The following is a 13,387-nucleotide window of genomic DNA, read 5'->3' on the forward strand; positions in this document are numbered from 1 at the left end:
GAGCCGCTTCAAATCCTTCTACGATTGTAGTGTCAATTTTCCAAGTCTCCTAACGCGTCTCAACGCTTTATCGACCGGAAGCCCGCTAATCGGCTTTTTGTTGGCAACGTTTATCGACCGGCAGAGCCTAAAGCCGCGTCTTCACCGGCACTCTCCGTTCGCGTTCTTCTCGGTATTTTCGCGTTTGCTGTGGTTTATACACGATAAAAATCCACGAATCGAATTAGCCTCGTAAAATCAATTCCCATCCAGAGGAATTGTTCTGGGAACGCGGAAACGACAAAGGTTGCTCTCGCCCCCCGCGGAGCTCTGCTCCAGCTTCCTCGAAATCGCGAAACAACGAGACCACGCCAATCGGGAAGAATCCGTACAGAGGGAGAACATGAAATAGACGGTTCTCGTCGCTGTTGGTTGCGAATTCGCAACTCCTGGAGCTTTTGTCGGCGGATGACTCGTCGGAGATTAGAAAAAAAAAAAATCTGTTCGACTCGTTATCCGGCTGGAATGTCCCGAATAGGCGTGGTTTTCTCGCTCTCGGCTCTTTGCTCGGGCTCCCGCGAGCTCTCCGACTCGAAATGATCAATCCACAACGGTTTCAATTCCGCGCCCGTAAAGAACAGGCAGCCCCGGGCGTTCTCGTTCAAAGGGTCCACCCCGTAGATCCGGGCTACAATCAATTTCACGCGTACAACGGTTTCAAAGAGTCGGACTACGAGGTTCCAGAGGCAACGGAACACGCTCGAGCGAGATCGAGGCATTCTGTTCTCGCGAATATCCGAGAGTGGCCTCTCTTCGGGCGCAGTGGCCGTTATCGTACCCCTCCGATCGGAAGAGGAACAACGGATCGGGACCGATCCCCTCTCGATCATATTTCCGCTCCGAAAACCACCGTCCGCGGCTTCGATCGGTTCCTCGAGACGGTGGTCGTCCGTCGTCCGTCGACGTCCGAAAAAGAGCGTTCCGGCGAAAAGGGCACGGCATTTAATCAAAGCCAGCCTCATTATTCGTTGTTACCACCCCTCCCTCGCGAGTTGAAAGGAGCCGAGTCGAGCCGACCAGCCGCGAACCGACCGGCCGATTCAACGGGAATTTCAGCACGAAAGCGGATTCAAGTGGCATCCCGAGGAAACCGAGGCAAAAAAACGGTTTTTCCTTTTCTAGATTTTTTCCGACGCTCTCCCGGGATCGTTAGGTCGCTCCGTCGGATATTTTTCTTTTCTCGTTTCTTTTCCGCCCCCTCTTTCGTGTTTTTCCTCTCGCGATTATTATTTGCATCCATCGAGTTGTCGAAACTTCGATTTTCCTTCCTCGCCTATGCTTCTACATTTCGCGAGAACTCTTCGCGCGTAGAACGCGTCTGCTCTATTCCATCGAGAACAGTTCGATTTAAAAATTGCTCGGGGAAATGTACGAGAAACTCCAGAATTAAATAGCCCTTCGATCGGAAGGTTGCCACCTTCGCTTCGAAAGCTTCCTGGCTCCGATGGAATGTGCGGGTTTGAGAAAACGTTCGAGACAGCTTCGAGATCCTCCTTTGATTTCTCCTTCGAAAGTCGAACGTCTCGAGAGCCCTGGGCGCCGAGCAAAACGATGTTCGAATTCGTACTCGTCGCGCACCGGTCCGCGAGAGTATTTCGACGGCGTAATTATTTATCGAGCACGAAACCCGTCGCGACGGTCTTTCGGACGGAGCTTTCGGTACGCGACGCGACAGCCATGCGAAGTGCCGGCAAGAATGACGCCAGTAACGAAGAGAGCAGGCACCGGTAGTCGGCGAATCTAATAAAGACGTCGTCGCACAGGAGACCGCTCGCGAAAGCCTAAATGAAATTTCCTCCGTTGCGGCGGCGTTCTTTCCGCGCGGCCGCTGTTCCGGCACCGGCTCCGGCTCCGGTTCCGGCCAAATAACGAACGCCGGTGCTTCTTTCCTCCGAGCTTATTCCTGCCGGAGGAATCGGGGCCCGGGCTGTCTTCCGATATCGATCGATCCACCGCCCCGCCATCGTTTTCAGCCTCTTTCTCAGCTCGAATCGCGGAAAATTCGACGATACTCGTCCTCGACGGCCGTGTACAACTATAAAACATCTTCGAGATACGGTTCAGACATCTACGGATCTCGGAGTACAGTAATGTCTCTCTAATCGACGCTCCGATTGTCCAGAAAAATGGACAATTTTGGAAGAGGAGATACGATTGTTCGAGCCTTGTGGCTCGTTTTTAATGGTTATCGATTGTCGACAACTGTAAAAACGAGCCGCAAGGCTCGAACAATCGTATCTCCGCTTCCCAAATTGTCCATTTTTCTGCACAATCCGAGCGTCGATTAGGGAGACATTACTGTATTTGTTCGCGGACAATTTCGAAAGCTAGGCTGGCTTGAAATTCGCCGGAAAATTATTCGATATAAATTTGAAGAGGGTCGTAAAGGGGATAAATGCGAACAATTCGCGCGCGGCATTCCCGTCGGGGGATCGCGGAAACGTCTGTACGCGAAAGGAAAAAGCTAGTTCCGAAACGCGGGGAACGCGGATAGGGAAACGAACTGGACAGATGGGGGATAACGGTGTACGTATCGCTCGGAAACTGAAAAATAAAAACAACAACGGAGCCCCTATTAAAGGGATGGGAGCACGGTTCTCGCGCGCCGTCGCGCAAAATTCCCCGGTCGTTCTCTCGTCACTGAATTTATTATTCAACGAAAATATCCGACGCTTTACACCGTTGCCCCTTGTTGTTTTTCGTTTCCGTGCCGGATAATTTCCGTCACCTGTTCCCACGGCACGGCGGCGCTGCAAACGTACTTTTTAATCCCGGCTAATGGCATTAAGGGGGCAACGGTGAAACGCGCGACGCGATTTCGCCGAGCACCGAAGAACGACCGATAACCTGTTGAGAGAGCCACGATATCGGTTGCTACACCGCGTTTTCCTCGCAAACGACACCCAAAAGGCTATTCTTCGTCTCCCGAAACAGCCCGCAACTTGTAATTGCCGCGCGAGAAGGGAAGAAGGGCGAACCACCGCGTCTTACGAAAGAGGTCTTACGAAATCGATGAGGTAGTTTTTAGCAGTTTTAGCAGGGCGCGACGATTACAGTAACGTCTCTCTAATCGACGCTCGGATCGTCCACAGAAATGGACAATTTGGGAAGAGGAATGGTCGCGTCTCTTCTTCCCAAATCGTCCATTTTTGTGCGCAATCTCAGCGTCGATAAGGGAAACATTACTGTACACGGTCGACGATGCTACTGTTTCAAGTGGAATAGCCTCGCGATGGACAGACGCTATCGATAAGTAGAAGATCGCCGAATCGAATCGTATCGAGGAATGATAGGGACCACCGCCGGGATAAACGGTGCTCCGTGTACACCAATATCCTTCCGACGGTCCGAGGAAACTCGATTTGTCTGGCCGGATTTCCGGCATTCGAAAGGAGCCACCCTCGGCCATATCACCGGTTACGCCCGCACACGCCATCGTTTGCGCGCCGAGGCGAGGCAACCCCCATCCAGGTTTTCCAATAACAGCCACGAGGGCTAGACGTTGTTGAATTTGTCGCGCGCGTGGGTGTAGACCGAGCCGTGATTTGTCTCGGCCGTGTCGGCGAGCTGCTCGAGACGCTTGACACACTCCTCTCGAGTATCATGGTGCTTATGGTGGCTACCCTCGGCCACCATCGGCCTGGTCGACGAAAGAAACGGCTGGCTCCTCGGATCTAGACATCCCTTCGTTTCTCACGGTCCTCCCATTGTCGCGGCTCTCTTCGCGCGCTCCAGACTCGAACTCGCGCGAGCCCTTTCGAAGCAGTCTCCTCGTCGTCCCTAAAGAAATAAGCGAAGTTAAACGGCGGCGGAACGATAAAATGTGCCGGGTGTGTTCCGACTCGGAAGTCCGAGTTGGTTTTACCAAATGAAATACGTATCGTAGCTTTCGATTCGATATCCTGGGGACGTCGGATGTTCCCAAGATTCGCCATTCTTATTAGAGAGCGGAGCATGGTCCTTCTCCATCGTATTCCTCCTCTCGAACCCTTTTCTTTTCTCGGAAAGATCTTTTTACTTTTCCGTAAAATCGCGGCCCGCTTCGCCTTCGTTCGTCAGAGCTCGGTCTTTCGTTTCACGGTTTCTCTATTAATTCCCCTCGTCTTCCCTAAGTGCTTTCCTTCGTTCGCTGTCTCTGGTTCCGCGCGCCGCGCAGGCCCTGCCTTCCCTCTTCCGTTTCCATCGATGACAAGAGCCGGAGAAAGGGGATTTGAATCCTTTGACCTCGTTACGTCTTCGCGGCGAACACGGTACACACATCCTTCCCGGGATTTTCGAATTTCATCCTCGTTGATGGCTCGAAACAAGGGTGAATTAACTACTCCGAGGAATCCTCGCCGGACCAACCGTGAACTGGCGAACGCGAGAATCGCGTTGCCGAAGATACGGTCGGACGTCGGCGGTGTTTGTCTAGACGTCCGCGTCTCGAGGAGTAAATTAACACCCTCTCGGTTCTCGTTCGGTTCGGTGAAACCTGGCAATTTCATTCGAATAGAAAAGTCGGGTAAAAGTTCCCCGATCGATCGAAGGGAACGCGTCCACCGTCGCATTCGCTGATTCGAATTTCGCTCGCCCATTCTCGTCGCAAACGCGTCAAATCCGCAGTCCGACGATAACGGTCCGAAAAAATGGCACGCCGCTGCAATAACTTCAGCGTCCGGTTCCGCCGAGCACCTCTAGAGATCGTCCTCGAAAAAGTCGTCGGTCGAGCGCGACGGAGGTGGCGCAAAAACCTGTAAAAAATTACAAATTGCAGCGATATTATATCACTTTAACTGCGACCCGTCACTGTCCCGGATCGGGCCGGCGCGGGCGCGTTTTCGCGTCCTCGAGCTTCGGTCGGCTCGTAAATCATTCGGGGCTCGGTTCGGGCTAGCTTCGGAAAAAGCCCGGGTCCCTCCTGCGAGGCGATATCGCGCCGTTGAAACGCGTTTTTATCGAGGCGGCGGAACCACCGCACTGGCACGGCGACGAAATAATGAAGAACAACTGTAGTCGTAGATTCGACGCGGCCGGTTTATCGCGGCGGGACACGGCGTTTCATGGGACGCTAAATCGCGGCTAAGAGGACACCCGTGTCTCTCGGTTTCCCGCCGGGGAAACTCGTACCCTTTTCCATCCCCGGCATCCACCGCCGAGTGGTTCTCGCCATTACTCTTGCCCTCGGCGTCGTTTTTCTCCTTTAATTCTGTCGGAGAGAGCCCGCCTTCCGTTCCTTCGGGGACATCTGGTCAAACAGACGGGGCTCTGTTCGCCGGTTTCGAAACGGGAGATTCGTCTCTACGCGACGAACAACGTGTTCGCAACGACGTTCGGCTCGTCCAGGTTGTTCGCGGGCTCGGAGAACGCGATTCGCTCGCGCCGCAAATCGTTGTTCAACCGACGCGATTCCTCTTCGATCTTCTCGAGCATCGAGATGGAAAATTTCTGCATCGGTTCTTCGACGACGTCTCTCTTTCTGCAACTATTTGAACGAGCGGACGCTCGTCCAATCGTCCGTTCGAAACGGCAGCAACTCGTTGTTCCGATAAACGCGCATAAAATCCGCGGTCGACCGATGACGAAAACGATGCCCCCGTGTCTCCGCACCAAAGTCAACTTATTTATCTCGAGTACGCCGTAGCGCAAACACCGTTCCTCGAATCGAAATGTTGGGAGTTGTAGTGGAAGCGGGCCGCGACGTCCCACGGCGCATCAGCGAGCCCTTTCTATTTCAAATTTCCGTGAATCCCGACTATCCCAAACACTCTATTATCCAGCGTGTGTTCCTTGGAGCAGATCCCCGTCTCGGCGGGCGCGATCCTGACACGCGCGTCGAGAAAGGTGTATCTCGGGGATCGAGGCAAATATTAGCCGAGAGGGGACGGGGCCGGAAGGGATCCTAAGCACCGGCTGCATTCCGTTTAGCCAAACAATGGGTCCGTGGCTCTCGGGGTTGCCTCGGAATTGGATCCGCCGTGTAATCTTGATCCGCAGTTTCGATAACGCGGACGCAACGTGACGGGAGCCGAGCCACGTTTCTCTCGCAGCCACCCTCTCGCGTCCCGTTTTCCCCGACGTATCGGATGTAGGCGAAAAAAAACAACACAAAAAAAGAGCGAAACGGAAAAGAAATCGAATGGCGCTGTCAATCAGCGCGTCGACGACGCAACGCGGCCGACACGCAAAACCGGCTGACAAGCTTGCGCAAAAGTGTAAATATCCCGCGGGATCGTCGGCCGGACGGCGTCCGCGTGAATTTTCGTCGTCGAACCGACGCCTTTATCGATATTTTATTTTTCCGGCGATACGCGAACGTTATTTTTGTTCTCGCCGATAATTGCGTTAGACTCGTCGACGTTGATTGGCGGCTGTCCCGCCGGTGGTTCATCTCCGGGGCTTGTAATCGCTCTGGCCCGATTTTTATAAAGCTCCGACTTCTCGTTTTAATCGAGAACAATTTCCACGCGACGTTTGACCCGCTCCGCGACTTTGCGCACGCAAAATCGATCTTCCCGGGCTCGCTTTGGAAAGTCGAAGCCTCGATTTTCGCTTCGTCGACTTGCCGTTTTTTTTTTTTTTTTTGGAAAAAACGCATCGACGTCTCGCGTCCTCGCGTAATCGATGGTTCTATCGATGCTCTCTCGATTGTCGCGCGAGGTATCCTCTGCACCGTCCCGTCGGCGGCATTCTCGAGGGCGGAGGGCGCGGAGAGGGCGCCGGAAACCGTTTCAAGAGCCATCGCGCGGTGACTAAAATCGAGTGATAACGCAAAGAGCAAAGTCCCTCCTTTCAGCTTCGACTGAAAAAAGGAAAAGGTGAAACCGGGGAGAGAAATGACGAGAGCGAGAGAGAGAGAGAGAGCGCAGGAAAAAGCGGAAAGAAAGCGCAGGTATAAAACGTATAAACGTTTTCCGGCGGAGACGAAAGGCGGCGCGGAGCGCCGGTCGCGCTTATATCCGGGCCCGCTTTCCGGCCACGTCTCGGCTTCTGGTCCCGTTTTTCATTTCTTTTCACTCTTTTTCTCTCCACTCGTTGGCCGTACACGATAACGAGTCGGGACGCGGTTGTTCTCCATCTTGGCGGCACAACGAACGAGCTGGAATCTCGGTCGATTCCAAACCACCGTGGAATTCAAAGACTTCTTCCTCCCCCCTTTATAACCAGCCCATCAAACTCGGCGCGCGATCTCTCGAAAAGGGGATCTTTCCCACTTGCTCGTTACCTTTCGCGAAGGCGACCCGGATAAAAGACAATTTCGGAGGACGAAAGTGCGGGTTTTCATCCCTTGAACGAGTCCCGGCAGATCGTCGTCCATTATTTTGTCTCGGAAAATTATTTCTCGAGAAAGCTATTCGCGAGTCGAACGCGACGGCCGAAGCGAAGGCAAAAGCGAAGGGGCGAACGCGAACGTCCAAAAGGCGCGGCCATCGCGCCCTTCGAACATCGGAATCGTCTTTCCGTTGTTTCCTCCTCGAGAAAGACGTTCGAAAGCACGCCGACGAGAATTTCTCGGCGCAGAGGGGCTCGAACGAATGGCACTAAACTCGCAATAAAGGATTAATTGGATGGAAGAAGGCCGCGTCTCGGGCCGTGGTCCCGTTTCATTTGTTCCCACTGTGTTTTCTCTGCCTGGCACTCGTTGCCCGGACAGGGGACGTACAAGATAACGAACCGGAGTTTGTTCTCTCTGTCGCAGCGGCGCAAGGAACGAGGTAGAATCGCGGTCGAGAGCGTCCACGTGGTTGAAACGGCGAGCCTCGGGAGCAACGCCGGCGGCGGCGGCGGCGGAGGCGGCGTCGGTGGCGGCGGCGGCGGCGGCGTCGGCAGCGAGATGGCCGGCAGCGAGGCAGGTACCGGCGGAAGCGGAGGCGGCGGAATACCACCTGGGCTACCCTTTCAGGTGGGCTATCGAGAGGCCGGCCAAGAGTACACGCTCTACCTCCTAGCCGCCCGCGAGCAGGACCGCGCCGAGTGGATTCGTGCGATCCGTGCTGGTGAGTTACCCTCTATTCTCTCTCTCAATTATCTTGTCTCCGCGTCCACGGCTCTCGCGACTGCGATTCGTTACCGAACCGTTCGGGAATCGACGAGCTTCAATTTTGCTTCGCTACGCGAAATTCTTCGAATATTCGTTCCGTGCCAAAATTGCCGGCCGCCATTTATTTCCGCGAAACGATAAACGACTCGGATCAGAGCGCTCTCCGAATATTGCGAAGTCGTCGCGCGCGCGTCAGCTGCGAATCAGTGCTCGCTATTTGTCCGATCTGTCTCTGGAGAACGCGCGGAGGGTGTCCGCTCGCAGCCGACGTGGAAATCGCGCTCGGCTCGCTCGCGAAGCGTTAATAAAGACGCGCTGCTCTCTTCCTTTTTCGCGCCGTCGTGAACGCGAGCATTAGTTTTATCCCTCCCGTCCACTATTTTCAGCGTGGCCGATCCCTGAACAAAGATGTCACGGTGAATTTTCGTGCGCGTCGAGTTTCCCCGTGTTCGCTGTTCGGAGCTCTTTTTTTATTCGTGCAACGACGAGGCCAGCCAGCCGGTCGGCTGGCTGGCTGGCTGGCTGGCTGGTCGTTTTCGGGTCTCGCTCTCGCGAAATTTATTTGAACGGAGAGACTACGGCCGCGACGCGGCCGAGTTTCGCGCACACCGGTGCTCGCGTGCCACCCCCCGCCAAAGTGTGCCGGACAATATTAAATATTCGCCGAATCGAAGAGCCGTGCGGGAACTGGGTTAAAACGATATACAAGCCGTGTTTCGCGGTTTCTATTTCGCTGGGACGCGTTGCGCCCGTTTATCGGACGGCTGTCAATCTTTTTTGCAGCCGCAAATATCCTGTAACACTGAAAACGCTAACGCGCGCGCTGTATATTCTGTTTGTCGCGCTTCATGGATACGTAGCCAAATGCGATTCGCCGGCCATTTCACTTTTGTCAACGGAGGAAATTCCGACGATAACGTTTTGGCTGCTCGCGACGGCGTGAAGCGAATCGGACAAGTTCGTCGCGTTTAAGACGACGGAGGAGATCTCGCGCGCCAGCTCTGCTCGTCGCATGAAAATTCGAAGGACGAGCCGGGGATCCTTGTAATCGTCGGATGAGGCGTTAACTTTGTTTCTTAAGTACTCGGCGAAATCGAGGAGGACCACCCGGCCGGCGCGCGTCTTTTCGTCGGCGATTGTTCCGACGGACAAAGTTTTCCCGGCAACGACGTCGTCCGCGTCGCGACGCGAGACGACGCGAGGCGACGCAGGAAATTGCGTCGAGCGAAACTTCGAGAAATTACACTGCGAGAAGCATCGAGTTTCAGAGGCTTTCCCCGGCTGGCTTTTGTCCATGATACGTCTACTGTACGCGCTCGGATACCCTATTCATCAACTTCGAAGTCCCGTCGAACTTGCGATCGTGCTATTCTTACGGCAGGGCTGCTCGCAGGGGCTTCGATCGTCCGGCAATTACCGCGTCTTTGCTTGTCCTCGTTACGCGCGAGGCGTCCCGTGCAATTTTACAACGCGAACAATACCTTTGTGGAAGAAATAATATTACGCGGTCGAACGTTTTATCGAACGTTGTCCTTCGCCGTCTTCGTTCGATCGACATCGACGCCGATTTAATCAAGATTTTCGCCCGAACGATTTTCGTCTGCGGAGCAGCGGAGATTCGCGAAGCTCCGAGCAATTGTTCCGCCAGAAATGCAGCCGCGATCGCGGGATTCGTGGCGAAACTTCTGAGCGTGCTCGCGCTGGTTCCTCGGATTCGCGCTCGGAAATCGCGCGAATCGATCGCCGATATCGCCGACGTATCGCGATCGGTGATGGATTTGTCGTTGCGGAGGGACGCTCGAACTTTTAACGAGTTTCCAAAGAATCTCGTCCTGGGTGATCGGTTATTATTCGCGGCCGCGCGGCACCAGCCGGAAATGGAATCCTCGACTTCTGCCCGCGTCTGCCGCTTCCAGTTTCGCCTTTTATACGCATCCGCGAAACTTGTTCCGTCTCGAGCACTTTTCTTCGCTTTCCTAGACAGTTTTCTCCACCGTTCTGCATCCTCGTTCGATATTTTTTCAACTCGATTCCTGCGGTGTCGAGATTAGTTTATTCGAAACTGCCGACGAGCCGCGTCGGACTTGCTTCCGACAAATTGACACGCCCCTACGGAAGATAACGAATATTTTTACGCGGCTCGAACGAACGCGGATCTCGAGATCGAACTTTCCTCTTTCCAACGAGCTCTCGAACTTCGGTGTATATTTTCCGGACGTTTCGTCGCACTCTGAACGCGAACCGAGCTCATCGGCGGAAGATCGTCCTCGGTTTTTCAGCGCTGTACCAACTTGCAGAAATTCCACCGATAAAAGACGATCTTCGGGGTCGAAAGCGGAGGTGTCGCCGTTTAAAACGAGTCCGGATAGATCGTCGTTCGTCTTTTTTCCGCGAAGTTACCGCTCGCGGGAAGCTCGGCCATGACGTTCGAGAGCGGAACTCGCGCGATCGCCGACCTCGAAGCGCTCCGACGATTCCTTCCTCGGGCTTGGGAAACAATTAGGCGAGAAAATACGAAGCGTGAGAAAGTAATCCTCTCTTGACGTCGCGGTAATCTTTTCGAAAACCGTGCGTTTCATTATTCGAGCCGTCTCTCGTTCGAGCAGACGTGCCCCAGCAGTTTAAACACACCGCCCGCGCCCGCGCAGTCTTTCATTTTCCTGGCCCTTGATCTGTTCTCCAATTTCCCGTCGCGCGTGCCGTCCGCAATTCTTCCAAAGAAATAAATTCTCATTTCCCTAGGACCCGCTGGTTCTCTCTGGAACGGTTTCCCCTAGGAATATCCCACCGTCCGATTACATTATTCCAGCGGAAATTCTCGAAGACCACGATCTTTTTTTCGAAGTTTCCCCCAACTGCTCTTCGTTCTTCCCTGCGGGGCGAAACAACCGCCGAACATTTTGGAAAACCGTGAAATCGCTTCGCGCGAAATCGGAATTCTCTACCGGCCACGAATGAATTTTTTTCGGCGAGAAGTTCGACGCATCGATTCGAGGAACTTGCTCGATCGAAGTCCGCGCGCCCGGTCGACTGTCGGGACAATAGCCGCGACAATAGCCGCAAATTCTTGATGTTCAGCGGAACATCGTTCGTGGGCGGTGCTGTAGAGCCGGTGGCATCGGCTGAAGCCTCTGACCCGTAGACGTGTTCGGGGCTGGAGGGGCGTTTTACATCCGAGCTTGAGAACGAGAAGTGGTTGCTCCTCGGAACACGTGAAAGGCTATTCAAGCTTCTTGCGCGCGGCAATGATCATCTTCGCGAGAACACTGCGGCAACATTTGAAATGTATGCGAGCTTGGCTTCTCTCGCATGAATCGCCTCTCTCGCTCTCTCGCGCTCTCTCTATCTCTCTCGCTCGCACTTCGGTCCCTCTTCTTTTTTTTCCGGCCGCTTCCTCGCGGAATTGACGTCGCTCGTCGTCAAAGAGACGGAATAACCGTGCCTCCCGCGGCCCGCGGAAACAACTCGTGGCGTCTCGCTTCGATAATTGGATCTTCCGGTGACAGTCATCGGCCAGAGAGTTTCCAGAGCCGCTCAACCTAAAGACACACGGAACAGTCCGGGAAATTTGTTGAACGCGTTCTGTTCATCGGTTTCTCTCCGGCTGTTCTCTCTCTCTCGCGACCGTTGCTATCTACCGAACTTTGTCGGACGAAATCGTAATTTCTGGGTCGCGTTTACGGCTTTCCCGACCGACGAAAGGTTCGCGATCGACGCACGGTCTTCGGCTTCGACGACCGCTGTCGACGCGCCGTACCGATTATTGTTCTTTTCCACGATTAACGGAGCGGTATTAACGGGGTGTTTGATCGCGTCTCGAAATTCAGCCCCTACGCGTTATGAATTTCGTAATTGCGTTCATAATGAGCTATGTTAATGAGCGCGCGACGATTTATTCGAAAGTCCATGCTCGCTAATACGCGATCCATCCCCGGGTTCCATCGAACCGCGATTATCTTTAATTATTCGCAGCCATTACCGCTGTACCGGACTTAAAAGCATATTATTGACACATGCTAGGTTAATTAATTTGGAAATTTACGGGAACCTGAGGGAAGGACCCTGGTGAACCGTGCCGGATCCACGTGGAAGCTTTCGAGAAAATACGTTCTTCCTTGGCCTTTGCGTAATCGAGAAACAGTCGAGTGTTTGTCGCAGGTGTTCAAGGGGTCGTTCGCGCGTTTCTACGGGGATCCACGAGTTGTCAAGGGTTAACAGAACCTTGCGGACGATCTTTGTGGCTCTCGAGATTTCAAGGGAAAGGGTTCTCGAGATCCGTCAGGAGTTTGCTTAGAAGTCCTGTCTAAATCAAAGATCCTCGGACGCTTCCCAAAAGGTCTTGGATTGGCCCGAGGTGGTCCCGAGGTTCTTTGAGATCCCAAAGGAAATTCTTCGAAGTCATTGCGAAGGCTCCTCGAGCGGTCGAGGAGCCATCGGCAGGCCATCGAGAGTACGTTGTCTTCCTCGGAGGGACACGATGCCGTTTAGATAATTTCTAAAGAAGCCGAAAGATCTTTCGAGGATCCCGATGGCCCCTCGACTCCGCGGAGGACCCTGGGAAGCTTCTTGAAAAATCAAGAAGTCGTCGGTAGTCGTTAGCGCTCGTCGATAGCGGAAACGCTATTTCGGTCATTTCGGAAGAAGCTTTACCTTCGAGCTAAAACGTCGCCGCCTTCGTCGGAAGTTCCGGCAAGAATTCAACAGGATTTTCGGATGTTTTTTACATAGCGCCAGCTCGTTTCGCTGGAAGTCCTGCAAAGGCTCCCGCGAAGAGAAATTACGAGGGGAAAAAAACTGGCGAGAGGAAGCGTAACTACCGGTCCGTTTACATGATCTTTATTATCCCCGACTTCCGAGCGAAAAGTCTCGAGGCTTCTGCATATGGATTCGCCCGGTAAAAAGTACCAGCACCGGTTTAAAAGGTTCCGCGATCGATACCGGCCCTCGAGCAATTTGTCGGGGAGACAATATCGATGAGACCTATTGTGCATGACGGCTCCCGCGCAACCTCTCCCAAACGAAAGTGCAAAGTAGTCTGGTTCAGCTTATTTCTCTTTATCAGGCCGGTTCTTTAATTATCCGCCTCGTCTCGCCTCGCGCTCCGTCTCTCGCCTCGACTATTTTCGCCTCGTCTTATCTCGTCTCGTCTCGTCGAGCTCGAACAGGGAACAACGCGGTTAATCGTCTCATTATCGTTCGGGGGTCAGTGAATTCCCGTGCCGCAACCCTCGCAGCCCTTGTTCCGCCATTGTCGGAGACCCGTCCTCGCGACTTCCCGTCGATTTTTCGTTGCGGAACACCCACAGCCACCCACAGAAGCCCGCACGA

General features: G+C 53.9%; 1 protein-coding gene across 3 annotated transcripts in view; it reads left to right on the top strand.

Annotated features, from left to right (window-relative positions):
* Btk29A (tyrosine-protein kinase Btk29A) overlaps positions 1-13,387 on the top strand; it is a 157,149-nt gene that overhangs the window by 6,388 nt on the left and 137,374 nt on the right. For all 3 annotated transcript variants that reach the window (XM_033482796.2, XM_033482797.2, XM_033482798.2), the window contains exon 3: positions 7,718-8,015. In XM_033482796.2, the coding sequence (XP_033338687.2) occupies positions 7,718-8,015 (298 nt within the window). The remainder of the gene's footprint in view (positions 1-7,717; positions 8,016-13,387) is intronic.

The sequence above is a fragment of the Megalopta genalis genome, chromosome 5 (assembly GCF_051020955.1).
Source record: "Megalopta genalis isolate 19385.01 chromosome 5, iyMegGena1_principal, whole genome shotgun sequence".
NCBI lineage: Eukaryota > Metazoa > Arthropoda > Insecta > Hymenoptera > Halictidae > Megalopta > Megalopta genalis.